At 46.5% G+C, this 25,739-nt stretch overlaps 1 protein-coding gene across 4 annotated transcripts in view; it reads left to right on the plus strand.

The window, feature by feature from the left end:
• Window positions 1-2,985: 2,985 nt before the first annotated feature.
• Window positions 2,986-25,739, plus strand: part of HBS1L (HBS1 like translational GTPase) — a 118,117-nt gene continuing 95,363 nt past the window's right edge. The window contains exons 1-4 of one of the 4 annotated variants that reach the window (XM_038759961.1): window positions 2,986-3,223; window positions 18,135-18,200; window positions 21,808-21,930; window positions 25,162-25,356. In XM_038759961.1, coding sequence (XP_038615889.1) covers window positions 3,181-3,223; window positions 18,135-18,200; window positions 21,808-21,930; window positions 25,162-25,356 — 427 coding nt within the window. In that variant the 5' untranslated portion in view covers window positions 2,986-3,180. The remainder of the gene's footprint in view (window positions 3,224-18,134; window positions 18,201-21,807; window positions 21,931-25,161; window positions 25,357-25,739) is intronic. The other 3 variants (XM_038759951.1, XM_038759944.1, XM_038759952.1) reach the window with 3 other exon arrangements.

Raw genomic sequence — 25,739 nt, forward strand, 5'->3', positions numbered from 1 at the left:
TATTGAGCGCTTACTGTGTGCAGAGCACTGTACTTAGCGCTTGGGAAGTACAAGATGGCAACATATAGAGACAGTCCCTACCCAACAGTGGGCTCACAGTCTAAAAGGGGGAGACAGAGAACAAAACAAAACATATTAACAAAATAAAATAAATAGAATAAATATTTACAAATAAAATAAATAAATAAATAGAGTAATAAAATCCCTAACCCACGTGGGTCTCACAGTCACAATCCCCATTGCTCACAATCTCAATCCCCATTTTACAGAGGAGGTAACTGAGGCACAGAGAAGTGAAGTGATTTGTCCAAGGTCATACAGCATAAAAGTGGCAGAGCCAGGGATTAGAACCGATGCTCTAGCCACTACTCCATGCTGCTTCTTCACATACCAGACTGTAAACTCGGTGTGGGCAGGGATTGTCTCTATTGCTGAATTGTACTTTCCAAGTGCTTAGTATAGTGCTCTGCACACAGTAAGCGCTCAATAAATATGATTGAATGAATGAATGAGTATTCCAGACTGTAAACCCTTCTATGGCTGAATTGTACTTTCCAAATGCTTAAGTACAGTTCTCTGCACACAGTAAGCACTCAATAAATACGATTGAATGAATGAATGGATGAAAAGGGGACTTAGTCTGGGAAGGCCTCTTGGAGGAGGTGCACCTTCAGTAGGGAGTCAGAAGGTCATGGGTTCAAACCCAGGCTCCGCCAATTGTCAGCTGTGTGACTTTGGGCAAGTCACTTAACTTCTCTGGGCCTCAGTTCCCTCATCTGTAAAATGGGGATTAAGACTGTGAGCCCCCCCGTGGGACAACCTGATCACCTTGTAACCTCCCCCACACTTAGAACAGTGCTTTGCACATAGTGTGTGCTTAATAAATGCTATTATTATTATTATTATTAGGGATTTTTGAAGGGAGGAAGAGTAAGCGCTCAATAAATACTACCGAATTGAATGGAATGGAATTCATTCAATCGTATTTATTGAGCGCTTACTGTGTGCAGAGCACTGTACTAAGCGGTTGGAAAGTACAAGTCGGTAACATATAGTGACGGTCCCTGTCCAACAATGGGCTCACAGTTGAACTGAATGGAATGGAATGGAATGGAACGGAATGGAATGGAAAGCTCTCCATCCCCTCGCCCCCTCCTACCTCACCTCCCATCATCAATCGTATTTATTGAGCGCTTACTATGTGCAGAGCACTGTACTAAGCGCTCCCACCTCTCCTTCTCCAGCCCAGCTCACACCCTCCGCTCCTCTGTCGCTAACCTCCTCACCGGGCCTCGTTCTCGCCTGTCCCGCCATCGACCCCCGGCCCACGTCCTCCCCCTGGCCCGGAATGCCCTCCCTCCGCACATCCGCCAAACCAGCTCTCTTCCTCCCTTCAAGGCCCTACTGAGAGCTCACCTCCTCCAGGAGGCCTTCCCAGACTGAGCGCCCCCTTTTCCTCTCCTCCTCCTCCCCTCCCCATCACCCCCTCCCTCCCTCTGCCCTACCCCCTTCCCGTCCCCACAGCACTTGTATATATTTGTACATATTTTTTACAGCATTTAATGTAATAATGACGTTTGTTGAGCGCTTGCTATGTGCAAAGCAGTGTTCTAAGCGCTGGGGAGGTTAGGAGGTGATGGGGTTATCCCACGTGGGGCTCCCAGTCTTAATCCCCACCCTCCAGGAGGCCTTCCCAGACTGAACCCCCTCCTTCCCCTCCCCACAGCACCTGTATATATGTATATGTTTGTACATATTTATTATTCTATTTATTTATTTTACTTGTACATATTCTATTTATTTTATTTTGCTAATATGTTTTGTTTTGTTGCCTGTCTCCCCCTTCTAGACTGTGAGCCCGCTGTTGGGTAGGGACCGTCTCTGTTGCCGACTTGGACTTCCCAAGCGCTTAGTGCAGTGCTCTGCACACAGGAAACCCACAATAAATACGAATGAATGAATGAATTTTATTTATTTATTTTATTTGCACATATTTATTCTATTTACTTTATTTTGTTAATATGTTTGGTTTTGTTCTCTGTCTCCCCCTTCTAGACTGTGAGCCCACTGTTGGGTAGGGACTGTCTCTATGTGTTGCTGACTTGTACTTCCCAAGCGCTTAGTACAGTGCTCTGCACACAGTAAGCGCTCAATAAATAAGATTGAATGAATGAATGAATGAGTGAGTGAATGAATGAATGAATGAATGAATGAATGAATGAATGAATGAATGAATGAACGCCGCGTTCGGTCTACGTGCGGGCGTGGCCCGCTTGGGGGGTCACGTGACCCACGGCCAGGCCGGGGGAGAACGAGGGAAAGGCGCCTGTGAGGGAGCCGCGCCTGCGCAGTGGGAGGAGGGTAAGGCGTGTGAGGAAGCCGCGCATGCGCAGTGGGGATCTCTGCGGACGCGGGGGGAGGAAGAAAGGCGTGCGAGCAAGCCGCGCCTGCGCAGTGGGGGTCCGTTCGGACGCGGGGGGGAGGAGGGAAAGGCGTGTGAGCAAGCCGCGCCTGCGCAGTGGGGGGTCCGTGCGGAGGGAGGAGGGTAAGGCCTGTGAGGGAGCTGCGCATGCGCCATGGGATGGGGGGTCCCGGCGGGTGAGGAAGCGGCGCCTGCGCAGTGGGGGTCCGTGCGGACGCCAAGGGAGGAGGGAAAGGCGGGTGAGGAAGCCGCGCCTGCGCAGTGGGGGGGGGTCCCTGTGGGTGAGGAAGCCGCGCCTGCGCAGTGGGGGTCCTTGCGGACTCGAAGGGAGGAGGGGAAAGACTGTGAGCCCACTGTTGGGTAGGGACTGTCTCTATATGTTGCCAATTTGTACTTCCCAAGCGCTTAGTACAGTGCTCTAAAAGCAGTGAGCGCTCGATAAATACGATGGATGGTGATGACGAAAGGCGTGTGAGGACGCCGCGCATGCGCACTGGGCGATTGTGCCGGGGGGGGGGGGACGAGGGAAAGGCGCGTGAGGACGCGGCGCATGCGTAGCGGGTGACGGTGCGGACGCAGGGCACGTCGCCGCCGCGCGTGCGCGGAGCGCTCTCGGGAGAGGCCGGGCGGAAGCCAAGATGGCGGCCAGGGCCCGCCGGCGACGACGACAACAACAACAACATCGTTGCCGCCGCGTGTGAGCGGGGGACTGAGGGGAGCGCAAGGGGGCCGCCACCGTCGCCACCGCCGCCGCCATCATGGCCCGGCACCGCAACGTGCGGGGGTATAACTACGACGAAGGTAAACGGGGCCGCGGAGGGGGGCCGAGGCCCGGAGCCGCGACGCGCCTCACGACGCCTCAGCCTCTCACGGGAGGGAGGGACGGAGGGAGGGACGGAGGGAGAAGGACGACGACGACCACAACGAGGAGAAGGGGGCCACGGCCCGCGCTTAGCACGCATTCGTTCCTTCACTCCTATTTAGTGAGCGCCTCCACACAAGGCCCTTCTACTCATTCATTCATTCCTTCACTCCTGTTTGGTGAGCGCCTCCGAACAAGGCCCTTCTACTCATTCATTCATTCCTTCACTCCTATTTGGTGAGCGCCTCCACACAAGGCCCTTCTACTCATTCATTCGTTCCTTTGCTCCTATTTAGTGAGCGCCTCCACACAAGGCCCTCCTACTCATTCATTCATTCCTTCACTCCTATTTAGTGAGCGCCTCCACACAAGGCCCTTCTACTCATTCATTCCTTCACACCTATTTAGTGAGCGCTTCCACACAAGGCCCTTTTACTCATTCATTCATTCACTCCTATTTAGTGAGCGCCTCCACACAAGGCCCTTCTACTCATTCAGTCATTCCTTCACTCCTATTTGGTGAGCGCCTCCACACAAGGCCCTTCTACTCATTCATCCATTCATTCACTCCTATTTGGTGAGCGCCTCCACACAAGGCCCTTCTACTCATTCATTCATTCCTTCACTCCTATTTGGTGAGCGCCTCCACACAAGGCCCTTCTACTCATTCATTCATTTCTTCGTTCCTATTTAGTGAGCGCCTCCGCACAAGGCCCTTCTACTCATTCATTCATTCCTTCACTCCTGTTTGGTGAGCGCCTCCGAACAAGGCCCTTCTACTCATTCATTCATTCCTTCACTCCTATTTAGTGAGCGCCTCCACACAAGGCCCTTCTACTCATTCATTCATTCCTTCACTCCTATTTGGTGAGCGCCTCCACACAAGGCCCTTCTACTCATTCATTCACTCCTTCACTCCTATTTAGTGAGCGCCTCCTGGGTGCACGGCACCGGGCCGAGCGCTTGGGAAGGATAAGGCCCTTCTACTCATTCATTCAGTCCTTCACTCCTATTTAGTGAGCGCCTCCTGGGTGCGCGGCACCAGACGGAGCACTGGGGAAGGACAAGGGCCTTCTAGTCATTCATTCATTCCTTCACTCCTATTTAGTGAGCGCCTCCACACAAGGCCCTTTTACTCATTCATTCATTCCTTCACTCCTATTTGGTGAGCGCCTCCACACAAGGCCCTTCTACTCATTCATTCCTTCACTCCTATTTGGTGAGCGCCTCCACACAAGGCCCTTCTACTCATTCATTCATTCCTTCACTCCTATTTGGTGAGCGCCTCCACACAAGGCCCTTCTACTCATTCATTCACTCCTTCACTCCTATTTAGTGAGCACCTCCTCACAAGGCCCTTCTACTCATTCATTCATTCCTTCACTCCTATTTGGTGAGCGCCTCCGCACAAGGCCCTTCTACTCATTCATTCATTCCTTCACTCCTATTTGGTGAGCACCTCCACACAAGGCCCTTCTACTCATTCATTCATTCCTTCACTCCTATTTAGTGAGCGCCTCCTGCGTGCATGGCACCGGACTGAGCGCTTGGGAAGGACAAGGCCCTTCTAGTCATTCATTCATTCACTCCTATTTACTGAACCCCTCCTGGGTGCACAGCACCGGACCGAGTGCTGGGGAAGGACAAGGCCCTTCTATTCATTCATTCATTCGTATTTACTGAGCGCTTACTGTGTGGACGGCACCCTACTAAGCGCTTGGGAAGGACAAGGCCCTTCTAGTCATTCATTCATTCATTCACTCCTATTTAGTGAGCGCCTCCTGGGTGCACGGCACCGGGCCGAGCACTGGGGAAGGACAAGGCCCTTCTACTCATTCATTCATTCATTTCTTCACTCCTATTTAGTGAGCGCCTCTGCACAAGGCCCTTCTACTCATTCATTCATTCCTTCACTCCTATTTGGTGAGCGCCTCCACACAAGGCCCTTCTACTCATTCATTCATTCCTTCACTCCTATTTAGTGAGCGCCTCCACACAAGGCCCTTCTACTCATTCATTCCTTCACTCCTATTTAGTGAGCGTCTCTGCACAAGGCTCTTCTACTCATTCATTCATTCCTTCACCCCATTTGGTGAGCGCCTCCACACAAGGCCCTTCTACTCATTCATTCATTCCTTCACTCCTATTTAGTGAGCGCCTCCTGGGTGCACGGCACCGGACTGAGCGCTTGGGAAGGACAAGGCCCTCCTACTCATTCATTCATTCACTCGTATTTAGTGAGCGCTTACTGTGTGGACGGCACCGTACTAAGCGCTTGGGAAGGGCAAGGCCCTTCTAGTCATTCATTCCTTCACTCCTATTTAGTGAGCACCTCTTGGGTGCGCGGCACCGGACTGAGTGCTGGGGAAGGACAAGGCCCTTCTACTCATTCATTCATTCCTTCACTCCTATTTGGTGAGCACCTCCACACAAGGTCCTTCTACTCATTCATTCATTCCTTCACTCCTATTTGGTGAGCGCCTCCATACAAGGCCCTTCTACTCATTCATTCATTCACTCCTGTTTAGTGAGCGCCTCCACACAAGGCCCTTCTACTCATTCATTCATTCACTCACTCCTATTTACTGAGCGCCTCCTGGGTGCACGGCACCGGGCCGAGCACTTGGGAAGGACAAGGCCCTTCTACTCATTCATTCATTCCTTCACTCCTACTTAGTGAGCGCCTCCTGGGTGCACGGCACCGGACTGAGGGCTTGGGAAGGACAAGGCCCTTCTACTCATTCATTCATTCCTTCACTCCTATTTAGTGAGCGCCTCCTGGGTGCACGGCACCGGACTGAGTGCTTGGGAAGGACAACAATAATAATAATGATGGCATTTGTTAAGTGCTTACTATGTGCAAAGCACTGTTCTAAGCGCTGGGGGGATACAATGTGATCAGGTTGTCCCACGTGGGACTCACAGTCTTAATCCCCATTTTTACAGATGAGGTAACTGAGGCTCAGAGAAGTTAAGTGACTTGCCCAAGGTCACACAGCAGACTTGTGGTGGGGCCGGGATTCAAACCCATGACCTCTGACTCCAAAGCCCGTCCTCTTTCCACTGGGCCGTGCTGCTTCTCTGATCCCCATTTTACAGATGAGGTAACTGAGGCCCAGAGAAGTTAAGTGACTTGCCCAAGGTCGCACAGCTGACAATTGGCGGAGCCGGGATTTGAACCCATGACCTCTGACTCCAAAGCCCGGGCTCTTTCCACTAAGCCACGCTGCTTCTCTAAGGACAAGGCCCTTCTACTCATTCATTCATTCATTCACTCCTATTTAGTGAGCGCCTCCTGGGTGCACGGCACCGGACTGAGCGCTTGGGAAGGACAAGGCCCTTTACTCATTCATTCATTCACTCCTATTTAGTGAGCGCTTACTGGGTGCACGGTACCGTACTAAGCGCTTGGGAAGGACAAGTCCCTTCAATCGTATTTATTGAGCGCTTACTGTGTGCACTGCACTGGACTAAGCGCTTGTCCTTCTATTGTATTCATTCATTCATTCAATCGTATTTAGTGAGCGCTTACTGGGTGCACAGCACTGGACTAAGCGCTTGGGAAGGACAAGTGGGAAGTACAAGTCCCTTCTATTCATTCATTCATTCAATCGTATTTAGTGAGCACTTACTGGGTGCACGACACTGGACTAAGCGCTTGGGAAGGACAAGTGGGAAGTACAAGTCCCTTCTATTCATTCATTCATTCAATTGTATTTCTTGAGCGCTTACTGGGTGCACAGCACTGGACTAAGCGCTTGGGAAGGACAAGTTGGCGACATAGATGGTCCCTACCCAACAGTGGGCTCACAGTCTAGAAGGGTGTCAGCCGTGTGACTTTGGGCAAGTCACTTCACTTCTCTGGGCCTCAGTCCCCTCATCTGGAAAATGGGGATGAAGACTGTGAGCCCCTCATGGGACAACCTCATCACCTTGTATCCAGCCCCTCCTGCAGTGCTTAGAACAGTGCTTTGCACATAGTAAGCGCCTAACAAAGCCGTTGTTATTATTAAGTCACTTCACTTCTCTGGGCCTCAGTTCCCTCATCTGGAAAATGGGGATTAGGACTGTGAGCCCCGTGTGGGACAACCTGATCACCTTGTATCCCCGCCCCCCCCCCCCCCCCCCAGCATTTAGATCAGTGCTTCGCACATAGTAAGCACCTAACAAAAGCCATTGTTGTTATTAAGTCACTTGGCTTCTCTGGGCCTCAGTTCGCTCATCTGGAAAATGGGGATTAAGACTGTGAGCCCCATGTGGGACAACCTGATTATCTTGTATTCCCCCCACCCAGCGCTTAGAACAGTGCTTTGCACGTAGTAAGCGCTTAACAAAAGCCATTATTACTATTAAGTCACTTCTCTGGGCCTCAGTTCCCTCATCTGTAAAATGGGGATTAAGACTGTGAGCCCCTCGTGGGACAGTGTGATTATCTTGTATTCTCCCAACCCAGCTCCTAGAACAATGCTTTGCACATAGTAAGCGCCTAACAAAAGCCGTTATTACTATTAAGTCACTTAACTCCTCTGGGCCTCAGTTCCCCTCATCTGGAAAATGGGGATTAAGTCTGTGAGCCCCACGTGGTACAACCTGATCACCTTGTATCTCCCCTCCCAGCGTTTAGATCAGTGCTTTGCACATAGTAAGCGCCTAACAAAAGCCATTGTTATTATTAAGTCACTTGACTTCTCTGAGCCTCAGTTCCCTCATCTGGAAGATGGGGATTAAGTCTGTGAGCCCCACGTGGTACAACCTGATCACCTTATATCTCCCCTCCCAGCGTTTAGATCAGTGCTTCGCACATAGTAAGCGCCTAAAAAAAGCCATTGTTATTATTAAGCCACTTGACTTCTCTGAGCCTCAGTTCCCTCATCTGGAAAATGGGGATTAAGACTGTGAGCCCCCTGTGGGACAACCTGATTATCTTGTATCTCCCCCCCCCAGCGCTTAGAACAGTGCTTCGCACATAGTAAGTGCCCAACGAAAGCCATTGCTATTACTAAGTCACTTGACTTCCCTGGGCCTCAGTTACCTCGTCTGTAAAATGGGGATTAAGACTGTGAGCCCCACGTGGGACAACCTGATCACCTTGTATCCTCCCCAGTGCTTAGAACAGTGCTTCACACATAGTAAGCACTTAACAAAAGCCATTATTATTATTAAGTCACTTCTCTGGGCCTCAGCTCCCTCATCTGTAAAATGGGGATTAAGACTGAGCCCCGCGTGGGACAACCTGATTATCTTGTATTTCCCCCCACCCAGCGCTTAGAACAGTGCTTGGCACATAGTAAGCGCCTAACAGAAGCCATTGTTATTATTAAGTCACTTGACTTTTTTGGGCCTCAGTTCCCCTCATCTGTAAAATGGGGATTAAGACTGTGAGCCGCACGTGGGACAACCTGTTCACCTTGTGTCCTCCCCAGCGCTTAGAACAGTGCTTTGCACATAAGCGCTCAACAAATGCCATTATTATTATTGGAGAAGCAGCGTGGCTCAGTGGAAAGAGCACAGGCTTGGGAGTCAGAGGTCATGGGTTCGAGCCCCGGCTCAGCCACTTGCCCGCTGGGTGACCTGGGGCAAGTCACTTCTCTGGGCCTCAGTGACCTCATCTGGAAAATGGGGATGAAGACTGTGAGCCCCACGTGGGACAACCTGATCACCATGTATTCCCCCCCAGCGTTTAGAGCAGTGCTTCGCACATAGCAAGCGCTTAACAAATGCCAACATTATTATTATTGTTATTATTAATTATTGAGAAGAAGGAGGACGGGGATGTCTGTCCCCTTCTCCCCCCTCTGCGGCTCCCGAAGATGGAGGGCGGGCGACCACGTGGAGGGGAGCGCTGCCGTATTTACTGGACGCCGAGTCCCCTCGCCACCCGGCGGTCACGTGACCTCCCCCGTTAATAATAATAATAATGATGGCATTTGTTAAGCACTTACTATGTGCAAAGCACTGTTCTAAGCATTTGTCACGTGACTGGCAGCCCCCCCCCCCATAGTAATTACGGTATTTAATAATAATGGTGGTGTTTGTTAAGCGCTTACTATGTGCCAGGCACCGTTCTGAGCGCTGGGAGAGATACAATGTGATCAGATTGTCCCACGTGGGGCTCACAGTCTTCATCCCCATTTTACAGGTGAGGTAACTGAGGCACTGAGAATAATAATAATAATGATGGCATTTGTTAAGCACTTACTATGTGCCAAGCACTGTTTTAAGCACTGGGGGAAATACAAGGTAATCAGGCTATCCCACGTGGGGCTCCCGGTCTTCATCCCCACTTTACAGATGAGGTCACCGAGGCCCAGAGAATAATAATAATAACAATAATAATGGTATTTGTTAAGGGCTTACTATGTGCCAAGCACTGTTCTAAGTGCTTGGGGAAATAGGCTGTCCCATGTGGGGCTCCCAGTCTTCATTCCCATTTCACAGATGAGGTCACTGAGGCACAGAGAATAGTAATGATAATGATGGCATTTGTTAAGCGCTTACTGTATGCCAAGCATGTTCTAAGCGTTGGGGGAAATATGTGGTAATCAGGCTGTCCCATGTGGGGCTCCAAGTATTCATCCCCATTTTACAGATGAGGTCACAGAGGCACAGAGAAGAATAATAATAATGATGGCATTTGTTAAGAGCGTACTATGTGCAAAGCACTGTTCTAAGTGCTGGGGGAGATACAGGGTAATCATGTTGTCCCACGTGAGGCTCACAGTCTTAATCCCCATTTCACAGAGGTGGTAACTGAGGCCCAGAGAAGTTAAGTGGCTTGCCCAAGGTCACACAGCTGACAAGTGGCTGGGTTGGGATTTGAACCCATGACTCCCAAGCCCGCACTCTTTCCCCTGAGCCACGCTGCTTCTCTGTAGTAATGGTGGTACTTGTTAAGCGCTTACTTTGTGCCAAGCACTGTTCTAAGCGCTGGGGGAGATACAAGGTGATCAGGTTGTCCCACATGGGGCTCACAGTTTTAATCCCCATTTTACAGATGAGGGAACGGAGGCCCAGAGAAGTTGAGTGGCTGGCCCCATGTCACCCAGCAGACAAGTGGCAGAGTGGGATTCGAACCCGCGTCCTCCGACTCCCAAGCCCGGGCTCTGTCCGCTATGCCACGCTGTGCCTCCAGTCGAAGTGACTTGAAGTGAAGTGACTTTTCCAAGGTCACACGGCAGAGAATCAATCAATCAGTCGTATTTATTGAGCGCTTACTGTGCGCAGAGCACTGTACTAAGCAGAGAACAGCCCACTGTTGGGTAGGGACTGTCTCTGTATGTTGCCAACTTGTACTTCCCAAGCGCTTAGTACAGTGCTCTGCACATAGTAAGCGCTCAATAAATACGATTGATGATGATGACGGAGCCGGGATTAAAACCCATGATCTTCGGACTCCCGGGCCCGTGGTCTATCCATTACACCGTTCCACTTCTCTCTGCTTGTGTCGTTTACCTGTTAGGGAAAGTAGGTGCAGGCTGTTCACTCATTTGGTCGTATTTATTGAGCGCTTACTGTGTGCAGTGCACTGTACTATGCGCCTGGGAGAGGACAACATAATAACAGACAGACACAGGCCGTTCCTGGGCCGAAACGTCCGTGCTGAAGGTTTCCCTTGAAAACCCATTCTTAAGCAGCGTGGCGTCCTGGATGAAACATCCGCCTCGGAGTCAGAAGGTCATGGGTTCTAATCCCCGCCCTGCCAGTTGCCTGCTGGGTGACCTTGGGCAAATCATTTCACTTCTCTGTGCCTCAGTTGCCTCATCTGTAAAATGGGGATTGAGGTCGTGATCCCCACATTGCACAGGGACTGTGTCCAGCCCGACGTGCTTGCATCCGCCCCAGCGCTCAGTACAGTGCCTGCTACATCATCATCATCATCATCATCAATCGTATTTGTTGAGCGCTTACTGTGTGCAGAGCACTGTACTAAGCGCTTGGAAAGTACAAATTGGCAACATGTAGAGACAGTCCCTACCCAACAGTGGGCTCACAGTCTAAAAGGGGGAGACAGAGAACAAAACCAAACATACTAACAAAATAAAATAAATAGAATAGATAGGTACAAGTAAAATAAATAAATAAAGAGTAAAAAATATGTACAAACATATATACATATATACAGGTGCTACATAGTAAGTGCTTAACAAATACCACAGTTACTGTTATTATTTATCATCATCATCATCAATCGTATTTATTGAGCACTTACTGTGTGCAGAGCACTGTACTAAGCACTTGGGAAGTACAAGTTGGCAACATATAGAGACAGTCCCTACCCAACAGTGGGCTCACAGTCTAAAAGGGGGAGACAGACAACAAAACCAAACATACTAACAAAATAAAATAAATAGAATAGATATGTACAAGTAAAATAAATAGAGTAATAAATATGTACAAACATATATACATATATACAGGTGATATACATATATACAGGTGATATACCTTATTTACCGTTTTAGGGGTCAGTCGAGATTATTTACCGTTTTAAGGGTCAGTCTAGCGTGGCTCAGTGGAAAGAGCACGGGCTTTTGGAGTCAGAGGTCGTGGGTTCAAATCCCGGCTCCTCCAATTGTCAATCAATCATATTTATTGAGCGCTTACTGTGTGCAGAGCACTGTACTAAGCGCTTGGGAAGCACAAGCTGGCAACATATAGAGACAGTCCCTACCCAACAGTGGGCTCACAGTCTAGAAGTCAGCTGTGTGACTTTGGGCAAGTCACTTAACTTCTCTGTGCCTCAGTTCCCTCATCTGTAAAATGGGGATTAAGACTGTGAGCCCCCCGTGGGACAACCTGATCACCTTGTATCCCCCCAGCGCTTAGAACAGTGCTTTGCACATAGTAAGCGCTTAACAAGTACCATCATTATTATTATTGTTATATGCTGCATCCTAAGTGCTTAATTCAGTGCTGTGCACACAGTAAGCGCTCAATAAATAATAATAATGGCATTTTTTAAGCGCTTACTATGTGCAAAACACTCTTCGAAGCGCTGGGATGCCATTGATTGATCCCGAGGTAAAATGGTGTTTTTCTGAAAGGAAGAGCAGCATGTCTATCAGAGAGAGCACGGTCTGGGGACTTGAATTCTTGCCCCTCCGGTTGTCTGCTGTGTGATTTGGGCAAGCCACTTCACTTCTCCGTGCCCCAATCACCTCAACTGTACGTCGGCGATTAAGATGGGTCATCCCACGCGGGACAGGGACCGTGTCCAACCTGATGAACTTGTATCTACCCCAGCGTTTAGTAGAGCGCTTGGCCCACAGGAAGGGCTTAACAAATATCATAAGAAAAAAATTCCCTTTCTTGGACATGTGCTCTGATCTGTATAATTTTCTGCGCAAGTGGCGTTTACAGAAGCGATTGGGTGCATTTCACAGTAAAGCCGTAGTTTGGGATTTATAGCGCTTAGTACAGTGCTGTGCACGCGGTAAGCGCTCAATAAATACGATTGAATGAATTTTTATCCATGGATGTGAATGCCAAAGTGAGGATATCTTGCCTACGACTCCTGAAAATATAGTAGTGTAACTGATAACAGTAGTACTTGTTCCGAGCTCGCTTTGTGCCAAGCACCGTACCAAGTGCTGTGGTAGATGTAGCAGTGTGAGGGAAATAGAGTGGGCTGGTGAAAGAGCATGGGCCTGAGAGAGAGAGGACCTGGGTTCTAATCCCAGTTTTGCCACTCATGTGCTGAGTACAGTGCTCTGCACCTAGTAAGCGCTCAATAAATACGATTGATGATGATACATACGATCGATGATGATGGGTGACCACTTCTGTGCCTCACTTCATCTGCAAAATCTGCTCACTCACTGCCTCCGCCTCTGTGGACCACCCCCTTCTCCTGGAAACGTTATCCAACCTTGGCTTCACTGGCTCCGTCCCCTCCTGGTTCTCTTATCTCTCTGGCCATTCATTCTCAATCTCCTTTGTGGGCTCCTCCTCTGTAGGGACCGTCTCTATAGGTTGCCAACTTGTACTTCCCAAGCGCTTCGTACAGTGCTCTGCACACAGTAAGCGCCCAATAAATACGATTGATTGACTGATTGATCGCCTCCCACCCCCTAACTGTGGGGGCGCCCCTCAAGGTTCAGTTTTCAGTCCCCTTCATCATCGTCAATCGTATTTATTGAGCGCTTACTGTGTGCAGAGCACTGTACTAAGCACTTGGGAAGTACAAATTGGCAACATATAGAGACAGTCCCTACCCAACAGTGGGCTCGCAGTCTAAAAGGGGGAGACAGAGAACGAAACCAAACATACTAACAAAATAAATAGGATAGATATGCACAAATAAAATAAATACATAAATAAATAGAGTAATAAATCCCCTTCTGTTCCCCATCTACACCCTTGGAGAACTTTATTCGCTCATTTAGCTTCAACTACCACCTCTGTGCGGATGATACACAAACCTACATCTCCAGCCCTGATCTTACTCCCTTGCTCCAGTTTTGTATCTCCTCCTGCCTTTGAGACGTCTCTATTCGGGTGTCCTCCCGTCACCTCAAACATTCATTCATTCATTCAGTCGTATTTGTTGAGCGCTTACTGTGTGCAGAGCACTGTACTGAGGGCTTGGGAAGTACAAGTTGGCAACAAAGTCAATCAATCGTATTTATTGAGCGCTTACTGTGTGCAAAGCACTGTACTAAGCGCTTGGGAGGTACAGGTTGGTAACACATAGAGACAGTCCCTACCCAACAGCGGGCTCACGGTCTAAAACAAAATGACGCCTTATTCCCAGCCCACCCCCCTCCCTGGTGGCTCACATATCTAAAACAGAACTCCATATCTTCCCACTCAAGCCCTGTCCTCTCCCTGACTTTCCCACCACTGTGGACAGCACCGCCATCCTTCCTGCCTCACAAGGTCGTACCCTTGACGTTATCCTTGACTCTTCTCTGTCATTCAACCCACGTATTCAGTCCATCACTCGAGCCTGTCGGTCCCCTCTTCTCTATCATTCAACCCACATATTCAGTGGGTTCATTCCCCCCCATCTTACCTCCTTCCCTTCCCCACAGCACCTGTATATATGTATATGTTTGTACATTTTTATTACTCTATTTTATTTGTGTATATCTATTCTATTTATTTTGTTAGTATGTTTGGTTTTGTTCTCCGTCTCCCCCTTTTAGACTGTGAGCCCACTGTTGGGTAGGGACTGTCTCTATATGTTGCCAATTTGTACTTCCCAAGCGCTTAGTACAGTGCTCTGCACATAGTAAGCCCTCAATAAATGCGATTGATGATGATGACATTCAGTCCATCGCTCGAGCCTGTCGGTCCCACCTTCACAACATTGCTAAAATCCGCCCTTTCCTCTCCATCCAAACTGCTACAATGGTAATACAGTCACTCATCATATCCCGCCTGGACTACTGCATCAGCCTCCTTGCTGACCTCCCAGCCTGCTGTCTCTCCTCACTCCAGTCCATACTTCACTCTGCTGCCCTGATCATTTTTCTACAGAAATATTGAAAACGTGTCACCGCCCCTCTCTAAAAACTCCAGTGGTTGCCCGGCCTGCCTCCATATCAAACAAAAACTCCTTACCATCGGCCTTAAAGTCCACCACCTTTCCCCCTCTTCCCTCACCTTACTTCTCGCCTTTTACAACCCGGCCTGCACACTTCACTTGTCAGAGCTAACCTTCTCCCCTTGCCTCGATCTCGACCGTCTTGCTGCCAACCCCTAGCCCACGTCCTGCATCTGGCCTGGACTGTCCTCCCTCCTCAAATCCGCCAGATTTTTCTCCCCCACTTCAAAGCCTTGCTGAAGGCACCTCTCCAAGAGGCCTTCCCAGACTAAGCTCACTTTTCCTCATCTCCCACTCCCCTCTGCATTGCTCTGACATGGTCCCTCTGCTCTACCCCCCTCCCAGCCCCACGGACTTATACACATATCTGTAATTTTATTTATTTGTATTGATGTCTCCCCCTCCCCAGCAGACTGTAGGTAGGGAATGTGACTGTTCGGTATTGTATTGTACTTTCCCAAGTACTTAGTACAGCGGTCTGCGCATAGCGCTCAGTAAATACGATTGAATGAATAAATGAAAGTGAGGATTCAATACCTATTCTCCCCCCTACAAGACTGGGGAGCCCCATGTGGGACCTGATTATCTTGTGCTAGTACAGTACTTGGCACATAGTAAGCACTTATCAAATGCCACATTTATTATGTAGAATAGATAGGCTGGATCAAGTCCCTGTCTCAGGATGGGAGAACAAGTATTGAATCTCCTTTTTACAGAGGAGGAAACTGAGGCAAACAGAAGTCAAGTGACTTGTCCATAGTCATATAGCAGACAAGTGGATTGGGATCCAGGTGCCTTGATTAGGCCATGCTGCCCCTGAGCACTTGCCATTTGGTTAAAAGAGGTAAGGTATGCCCTACCACCAGGGCGATATTCACTTGGTTGTTGCAGTAGTGGTGATGGATTGCACAGCATCATCCACACTTGCCCAATCAACCAGTGCCCAGTGGCGTGCAGTTTAGGATACGTGACTTGGGCGTTCCAGAAATCATAACTAGTGGGTAATTCTACTCATGTGGGTGGTTACTAGTTCTTTAGGAATGGAAATTACAGTCATTCGTGGGTGAAACCTACACATATTAAATATACATTCATTCAGTAGTATTTATTGAGCACTTACAGTTTGCAAAGCACTGCACTAAGCACTTGGGAGAGCACAACGTAACATACACGTACCGGTGTATCGAGCAAGCATCCAACCAAGCCTCTTTCACCTTGGTTGTGTTGAGTACATGTTTTCCCTTCTGTAACACTTGGTGACATCATAATGACCTTAAATATGTCAGCATGGTATGTCTGAGGTCTAAAAGGATTGGCTTAGGAGAGAGTCGGAGTTTGGAGTCCTATTTTTATTTGATGAATCGGATGATAATGAAAGGTACAAATTTTGGAATACAGTATTCACTTTTAATGGTGGACTCTTTGGATTTTGTTAGCCTCATTCAGATGAGCAGTTTCTTTGAAATGTTTTAGTTCATGTTTTATACAAGATATGTAGCTTTATGGACCTTAGTCATTTTGTGTTTAACTTACAATGTCCAATATGTGGGAAACTTAATTAAGGACTTCAAATTGAATTTAGTTAAGTGACTTCAAAATGTAAAATGTTCTGATCTCATGATCCTTGACTCAGATCTCTCATTCAACCCACTTAGTCAATCTGTCACCCAGTCCTGTTGGTTCTACCTTCGCAACCTCAGATTTCCTCTTCATCCAAATTGTTATTACATTGATCCAAGCACTGCCACATCCCCCCTTGACTACAGCCTCAGACTCCTTGCTGACCTCCCTGCTCCAGTGTCTCCCCAAACTAGTTCATATTTCACTGTGCCGCCTGGATCATTTTCTGCAGAAAGTTCAGTCCGCATCTCCCCACTCTTTAAGATCCTCCAGTGGTTGCCCACCCACCTCTGCATCAAATACAAACTACTTACTATTGGCATTAAAAACACTCATTCAGCTCTCCCCACCTATCTTATATACAATCCAGTCCGCACGCTTCATTCCTTTAATGCCAATTTACTCACTGTACCTCGATCTCCCCCCGACCTGGTTTCCTCCCCTTCCGTACACTGTAGACCACCACTCTCCCCATCTTCAAAGTCTTATTAAAATCACATCTCCTCCAAGAGTCCTTTCCCAATTAAGACTTCGTTTCCCCTACTCCTCCTCCTTTCTGCATCACCTATGCACGTGACAACCCCACAGCACTAATGTATAGATCTGTATTTTTTTTAAACTGTTTCTCCCTTCGGTTTGGAAGTTCTTCGGGGCAGAGAAAGTATTTACCAATTTTGTTGAACTTTCCCAAGCGCTTAACTACAGTGCTCTGTACAAAGTAAGCGCTCAATAAATACATTAATTTGTTACCATGTCCAGATTTCGAGTCTGACATTTTTCATATTGCGTTTCATAAAGAATGAAAAGTTATTTGTGATTGATACTTCATTTAAAATAGTAGTAGTAGCAGTGATTAATAATAATAATGGTGTTTGTTGAGCACGTATTGACTGCAATGAACTACTAAGCATATGGGAAGACCTTTCCTGCCAACAAGAAATTTAAGCTCTAATAGGAGATACAATCATAAAAAATATTCACAAGCAGTAGAATTGAGATAAAATGGAATATTCAATCAAATATACATTTACACAAATGCCGAATTGTTCTGAATTGTGTTGTTAAGCACTTACTATGTGATAAATACTGGACTAAGTCTTGGGAAGATACTAGTCTTGACACCATCTCTTGTCCCACAGGGGTCTCACAGTCTAAGTAAGAGGGGCATGCATAAATGCAAGAGATAGCTGAAGTTTTATAGTATGAAAACTATGTTCAGATAAAATCAACTTTTTTTAACTTTCCCTTTATTGTTTTCTAATAGTTTATTGAGCCTCGTGTGCTTATCTTGTATTCTTTCATCATTTTTGTTTATTTTTCCATCTTTAAATTCTTGCTATTTTCCCGGACTTGCTTTGCCAGATGGTAATGTTAAAACCTGCAACTTGAAAACTAGGTGGTTGTAGGTGCATACTAGAAGAATTGTATATGTACTAGTATCTCTTGAAAGCAAGTATGTTAGCGATTGAAATTTATCATTTTTATGCTGAATATTGTTTAGCTGTTGAAACTGATCCAGTTTTGAATACGGAGTTTGTGAAAACCATTCTAAAACGTGTCATTAGAGATACTGTGGATGCCTTTCCATTGTATAGATCAGAGAGTGAAGGTTCAGCTAAAATAGAAAATTTTGCCCTGTGTCTTTAAAACTAGGGTGGCTAACATTGTGGATTTCGTTGTAGATTTTGAAGATGATGATCTTTATGGCCAGTCTGTGGAGGATGATTATTGTATTTCGCCATCAACAGGTTTGTGTTTTGAATTAAGGTGAATTTATGTTTTTTTTTATATCTGAAAAATATTATTATAGTATTGCCATTCAAGGGTCACAGGACCTTCCTTATAAATGTATACCAAATGAAGTTCTTGTGAAGAAAGTAAATTCTGAAAGGTGGGCTAAATAATTTGCTTCCTTTAATAGAATTCCAGCATCTTAGTTCATTCATTCATTCATTCATTAGTATTTATTGAGCACTTACTGTGTGAAGAGCACTGTACTAAGCGCTTGGGAAGTACAAGTTGGCAACATATAGCGACGGTCCCTACCCAACAGTGGGCTCACAGTCTAGTTCTCAGATGTTCTTAGAAGTGAAAATTACTCTTAAATGCATAATAAAGTAAACTGGAGCAGTGATTTCAATTAAATCAATCAGTGGTATTTGAGCTCTTTGTGTAGAGCACTTGAGACAGTTAAATAGAGTTAGTAGACATGAATCCTGCCTGCCTTCAAAATATTTGAAGTCTAGAAGGGGAGACAAACTAAGGACAAACTACAGGTAGGAGGAAGCAAAACATATAGTGTAAAAAGGTGCACATAATGCATTGGCGGGGAGTGTAAGCATCCAAGTGCCTAGATAATGCAGAGTGCAGAACTGGTAGTTTACTGGTGGGAGGGAAATAGGGTATGGAAATGAGAGTAATCAAGGAAGACCTCTTGGAGGAGATCTGATTTCAGAAGGGCTTTGAAAGTTGGGAGAACAGTGAACTGCCAGAGCTAAAAGGGGAGGGAATTCCCGGCAAAAAGAAGGGAGGGAGTGCAAGAGGTTGGTGGCAAGAGAGATGAGAATGAGGCACAGTGAGTAATAATAATAATGATGATTATGGGATTTATTAAGTGCTTACTGTGTGCAAAGAAGAATGAAGCATGAAGATATTAGCTTTAATATCAATTCTAAAACCTTGCAGCATAGAGCCTGGAAGTCAGAAGGTCATGGGTTCTAATCCCAGCTCCGCCACTTGTCTCCTGTGTGACCTGGGGCAATCACTTAACTTCTCTGGGCCTGTTACCTCATCTCTAAAGTGGGTATTGAGACTGTGAGGCCAATGTGGGACGGGGACTGTGTCCAACCCAATTTGCTCGTATCGATCCCAGCACTTAGTACAGTACTTGGCACATAATAAGCGCTTAACAAATGCCGTAATTATTATTATTTTTATTATTTGGGGGCAAACTTTCATTTTTTATTCCTTGTGAAGGAATGGTAGAAGGCAATTTACAATATTGGTTATTCTGCTTGCATCTAGTTCAGGACACAAAGCCGGTCTCTGGGCGGCATCTCGGTCCTTTTCACATTTAGTGCCGCTCTCAGTTTACGGCAGAATTTTCTTTAGAGGCAGAGATCTTCTGGGAGTGTTTTTTTGGAAGCAGAAAAAGTTGGGCCGTGTGATGTTACAGCTTCCTTTAATGTAGTACTTGCCCCAACTCCTGTGCTCATCTTAATGGCTACAGCCCCGAATAATTTTTAGTATATAAATTCCACTTATTTTTGGTAGTGGGAAATACTGGAGAAATCAAGGAGGCACCTAATTGGCAGTAATCAGGTTATGGGGCTTGTATACCCTAGGCACTTCAAGAACAGATTTTGTCGGGTGATGGATAACCTCCAGTAATAATAATAATTGTGGTATATGTTAAGCGCTTACTATGTGCAAAGCTGGAGTAGTATAGTACTAGTTTCATAGACACAATGTCTTGTCTTCATCATTGGGGACTGAGTGTTTACAGTGTGGCAGAGCATTACTAAGCGCTTGGGAGCAGGCAGTAAAAGATGTGGCTCCGCCTCTTGAGGAATTTACAATTTAATGGAATACCTGAGATTTGAGTCCCCTCAAGAAAAACAGGTTTGCTTTTTAACTGCAGCAAAAAAACTGTTCATGTTTAGGTTGGGGTGGGTTGGCAGGTGTGGCTGTGGGTTTGTGGGGACGTGGTGGTGGGTAGGTGGGTGGGTAGCCATCCCTCCCTCAGGAGTTTTGTGCTTGATCCTGTTGCTGTAACCCTCGGCAAAGCTGGCAGTCCCACTAGTTGTCAATATAATTTTCATGGATGAGAAGCAGCGTGGCCCAGTGGAAAAGAGCCCGGGCTTTGGAGCCAAAGGTCATGGGTTCAAATCCTGCCTCCTCCACCAGTTATCAGCTGTGTGACTTTGGGCAAGTCACTTAACTTCTCTGTGCCTCAGTTACTTCATCTGTAAAATGGGGATTAAGACTGTGAGCCCTTCCCCCCCGGGGGACAACCTGATCACCATGTAACCTCCCCAGCACTTAGAACAGTGCTTTGCACATACAAAGCGCTTAATAAATGCCATTATTGTTATTATTGTTAGCATTCCAATTTAGGGCTCCTTGCAATAAACTTGAATAGTTATTTCTTGGATGTTTTTTTCCCCTGATAGCAGAAAATTATTGTCTTAAACCTCCCATCTTCTGATGGGTTGGTTTTGTATCCCAGAGTTGTGATAATAGCAGATAGCCGCTTACTGATGTGTGTGGGCGTTTAGAAAATTTTCCAAGAACAAATGACAGATGGCTTTCGAGGGTGAGAGCTTTCTAGTTTTGCATGTTGAGGTGTTCATCCCTAATCCCTCCCCAGGCTGGAAACTTCAAACTTGTATATATGTATATACGTTTGTACGTATTTATTACTCTATCTATCTATCTATCTATCATCTATTTATTTATTTATTTTTATTTTTATTTATTTATCTATCTTGTACATATCTATTCTATTTATTTTATTTTGTTAGTATGTTTGGTTTTGATCTCTGTCTCCCCCTTCTAGACTGTGTGCCCACTGTTGGGTAGGGACTGTCTCTGTGTGTTGCCGACTTGTACTTCCCAAGCGCTTAGTACAGTGCTCTGCACACAGTAAGCGCTCAATAAATATGATTGATTGATTGATTCAAAAGCAGGGCCACAGTCCTAGGGAGCTTGTGATTTAGCTTCCTTTATCTGCCTTGTCTAGTGTTGTCCTGGTTTCGAAATGAAGTTTCTGGTTCAGGAAGTGGGGTTCTTCTCACCCAAGAGCTGTGCTGAGACCTGGAGATCCTTATGGTGGCTTCAGGAGAAGGGCATTTTCGAAAACACAACAGACAGCAGAGACTCTCACATTTCTTTTAGGCTCTGCTCTGGATCTTTATTATTCCTGCCTCAATTTATTTTAGGTCTTACCAGTACTTATTTTCGTAGTTGATTTACTGTGGTCAGTATTGTAAGAGCAAAAGAATCTAAATACTGGTTTTACAAAGTAACTAGTTTTGTCAAATTCCCTATGTAAGTTGTTGGTTTTAAAAAGTGCATACACCTAGTCTTGCAAATTAACTAAGAAAGGGGATTCATAAAGTAAACTTTTGCAAACTCTTGCATAATGTTTCTGGTGAGGGTTAGTACTCTGGGGAGCACTAAAGATTGTTTTTCGTTGCTCACTGGTCAATCTGGAATTTCCGAAGCCAAGAGGAGAAAAACACAAAAAAAAAACCCTATTTAGAACAGTTAAGGGCCATTTTTTACATTTAAATATGAATTGAAAACTCTTTCGGAAGTGACCTTTCAGCCTCCTACTCTTGTTTTGTGTTATAGCTGCCCAGTTTATTTACTCAAGACGGGACAAAACTCCGTCAGGTGTTGAGCCAGTAGACGAAGAATACGATACCGAAGATCCAAAAGAATCTACCAACCGCCAACTTAGTGGACTGGATCAAGGTAACTAGAAATAGTTATACTTTAGTATTCAAGAAACTGAAACGCTTCTTGTCTGTAAGGTTTAGAGCATAGCATGCGTTAGATTGACTTTGTGGAATCAACCAGTGATTTGAAGCGATAAAGCCCGGGAAGTCTTGTCATCATTACTGCCGATGTCAACTAAAAATGCATTTGCTTTCTGTTGAAAACTAGTCATATCCTATTAAGCTGCCTGCCTCTGATATCAGGGCTGCAGAGGTCTGAGTTGTCCGGAGCTCCCCACAGATGAGATCAGTTACTTAACTGCCCCGCTCAGTCATCTGAGATCCCAGTATTTCATGGGTAGAAGGGCTAAACAAGCCTATTTCCTCTTCATGGTATATGCCGGGTGGATCCCAGGCTGGTCCTAGATGTTGAGCCTGAAAGGCCCAAGGTTAGGTTGGACCCCTCCCAAATCCAGCCAGGCTCAGCTACGCCCCAGGACTTTTCTCATTTCCCTCACTTACGGTCATGGCTCGGTAGCTGGGATGCTCTGTACTGCCTGGGGTGGCTTGGATGACTGGGGTCTCAAGGCTCAACTCACGTAGGGTCTGGAGCCGAGGACAATAGGGAAAAACCCAGTTGTTGCAGGGATTAAAGAGATTGGTGGGAGTGAAGTCCCCCATCCCCTGACTCCCAAGTTGGAGGGGAGCTTACCGTCCCTACTGCTTGTCAGTCTTGGTTTTGAGAATCCCACTTAGAAGTCCCATGGCTTTACATACCATCTTTACACAGATGATGTCCAAATTTACTTCTTCAACCCTGCCCTCTCTCTCTAGTCTCGCCCTTCTTCCAGTCTTCAGGATATCTCCAGCTGGATGTCCCACAGACAGCTCAAACTAAACATATCCAAATAGAACTCTGTGTCTTGTCACCCAAACCCTGTCCTCTCACTGTATTTTCCCCATCACCGCAGATAACACCACTGTCCTCCCTATCTCACAAGCCTTGGCATTATCCTCGACTCATCTCTCTCATACAACCCACGTATTCTGTCTGTCAGCAAGTCTTGTCGGTTCCGCCTTCACAAGATTGTTAAAATCTGCCTTTTCCTCTCCATCCAAACTACTGTCATGCTGTCCAAGCCCTTAACCTACCCGAGCTTGACTGCTGCATCTGCCTCCTCACTGACCTCCCTGCCTTCTGTCTCTCCCCAGTCCAGTCCATACTTCACTCTGCTGCCCGGATCATTTTTCTAAGGAAATGTTCAGTTAGCATTTCCCCACTCTTCAAGAACCTCCGGTGTTGCCCATCCACCTCCATATCTAACAGAAACTTTGTACCGTCGGCTTTAAAGCGCTCAGTGAGCTTGCCGCCTCCTTACCACACTGATCTCCCACACACCTCGCTCCCCGAGTGCCAGCTCACTCTGTGTTCTCACCTATCTCGCCGCCGACCCCTTCCCACATCCTCCCTCTGACCTGGAACTCCCTCCCCCTCCATATATGCCAGACCACCACTCTTCCCATCTTCTGAGCTTATTAAAATCACATCTCCTTCCAGAGGTCTTCCCTAAGCCCTCATTTCTCCGGCTCCCTCTCCCTTGGTTTTGGAGCCTTTAAACACTTGAAATTCACTCCACCTGTGGCCCCATGCACTTATGTACATATTAAGAGAAGCAGCGTGGCTCAGTGGAGAGAGCCCCGGCTTTGGAGTCGGAGGTCATGGGTTCAAATTCCGACTCTGCCGCATATCTGCTGTGTGACCTTGGGCAAGTCACTTAACTTCTCTGAGCCTCAGTTACCGCATCTGTAAAATGGGGATTAAGACTGTGAGCGCCACGTGGGACAACTTGATCACCTTGTATCCCCCCCCAGCGCTTAGAATCGTGCTTTGCACATAGTAAGCGCTTAACAAATGCCATTATAATTTATTTTATCCCTGACTAAGCCCTCCTTTCCCCGACTCCCTCTCCCTTGGTTTTGGAGCCTTTAAGCACTTGAAATTCACTCCACCCGTAGCCCCACGCACGCACTTATGTACCTATCCATAATTTATCCCTAACTAAGCCCTCATTTCCCCTACTCCCTCTCCCTTGGTTTTGGAGCCTTTAAGCACTTGAAATTCACTCCAGCCGTAGCCCCACGCACTTATGTACATATTCATAATTTATTAATCTGTCTCCCCCACTGCACTGTAAAGCTTGTTGTGGACAGGGAAAATGTCTACCAACTCTATTGTACTCTCCCAAGTGCTCTGCACCTAATAAAAGCCCAGTAAATGCATGCATGCAAAGCACTGTACTAAGCCCTGGGAAAAAAATCCACCGGGGAATATTCGACTACGTCCTTAGACCCTACAATATAAGAATAAAGAGGAGCAACAGTGTTTTTTGATCAAAAGTAGAAGGGGAAAGATGAAACCGTAAAAAAAGAAAAGCAAAGGACACCGATATAGTGATAAAAGCGTTGAGCAGCAGGGTTCAGTGGCTACAAGAGCGGAGGCTCAGAGGCCAACAGTCACACACAATCAGCGCCTCAGTTGTTCTAAACTGTTCTAAAGGTTTGGGGAGGTTCATGCTACTCAGCTTTCTCGTGCTGGAGCTGGGACTGTTAGGAAATCTCGACGGGGAATGCTTTTTCCCTGGCCTGCTGAGAAGCGGGGGCTGAGTCACAAGAACTGGAGTGAGAAAGTGGCTAGAGAACCAACCTTGAAGCATGATTGCACGTTGGATTTGAAACACTGGAACATAGGATTAACAGCATTAAATTTATCTAAATTAAAATATATAGGGTGATTTAGTATCAAGAGCACGGGCTTGGGAATCAGAGGTTGTGGGTTCTAATCCTGGCTCTGCCACTTGTCTGCCGTGTGACCTTGGGCAAGCCACCTTAACTTCTCTGTGCCTATTACCTCATCTGAAAAATGGGGTTAAAGACTGTGAGCCCCGCGTGGGACAACCCGATTACCTTGTATTTACCCCAGCGCTTCGAACAGTGTTTGACACATAGTAAGTGTTTAACAAATACCTTTATTATTCTCATTTATTGGTGGTTACTTTATAGGTCCTTAGAAAAGAGACAGTAGGTGGAATTGCATTAAGATAATGGTTCAGATCAAAATGGATTTTTTTTTTTTTTTGGCTGGAGAGATCTTCAGTTGGAAATGATATGTTGTAGAAGTGGTAACAGGCTGACTGGAAATACATTGATTTGGCAACAGAGGACTTTGGATTGTTCCGTGACAGTAATGTATTCTTTTGACTATCACTAGCTCGACTTTACTCATGCCTTGATCACATGAGAGAGGTGCTTGGGGAAGCTATACCAGAGCAGATGATGATCGATGCAGTTTTGAGAAGCAACTTTGATGTGGAGAAGGCTTTAGAAGTAGTGCTTGAACAGGACAGAAAGCTGGATTTGAAAAATAAGAGCAAGGAGAAAGTGGCCTCAGGAGAGATGACAAAAGGTATGCTTTTAATTATTTTACTATTTGAAGTAAGTTTTTTATAATTCTGTGGCAGTACTTGACTGAGTGATTTTTGTGTGTGAGATTTGCCGTAAAAGAAAGATCTGCATGATCGTCGAACTTGTCGAACGTACCTCTAGCTCATTGATTGTTTAGTTGAAACGTTGTTCTGACGTCTTGCTTCTCCTGCCGAGTGACCCTTTTGGTCATCTCTCGGATGGCAACCACCTCCACCAGGAGAAAAAAATTCAAAATGGTCTATGTTGCCATTTCTTGTAAACACTGGTAAAAGTTGAGGGGGAGAAGGTGGAAGTTAATGGGTAAAATTGGGCCTCGGTTCGTCTCTGAGTGTTTTGCTATATTCAGTGTAACAGTGCTTGTTT

This window comes from Tachyglossus aculeatus, chromosome 2, assembly GCF_015852505.1.
Source record: "Tachyglossus aculeatus isolate mTacAcu1 chromosome 2, mTacAcu1.pri, whole genome shotgun sequence".
NCBI classification, from domain to species: Eukaryota; Metazoa; Chordata; class Mammalia; order Monotremata; family Tachyglossidae; genus Tachyglossus; species Tachyglossus aculeatus.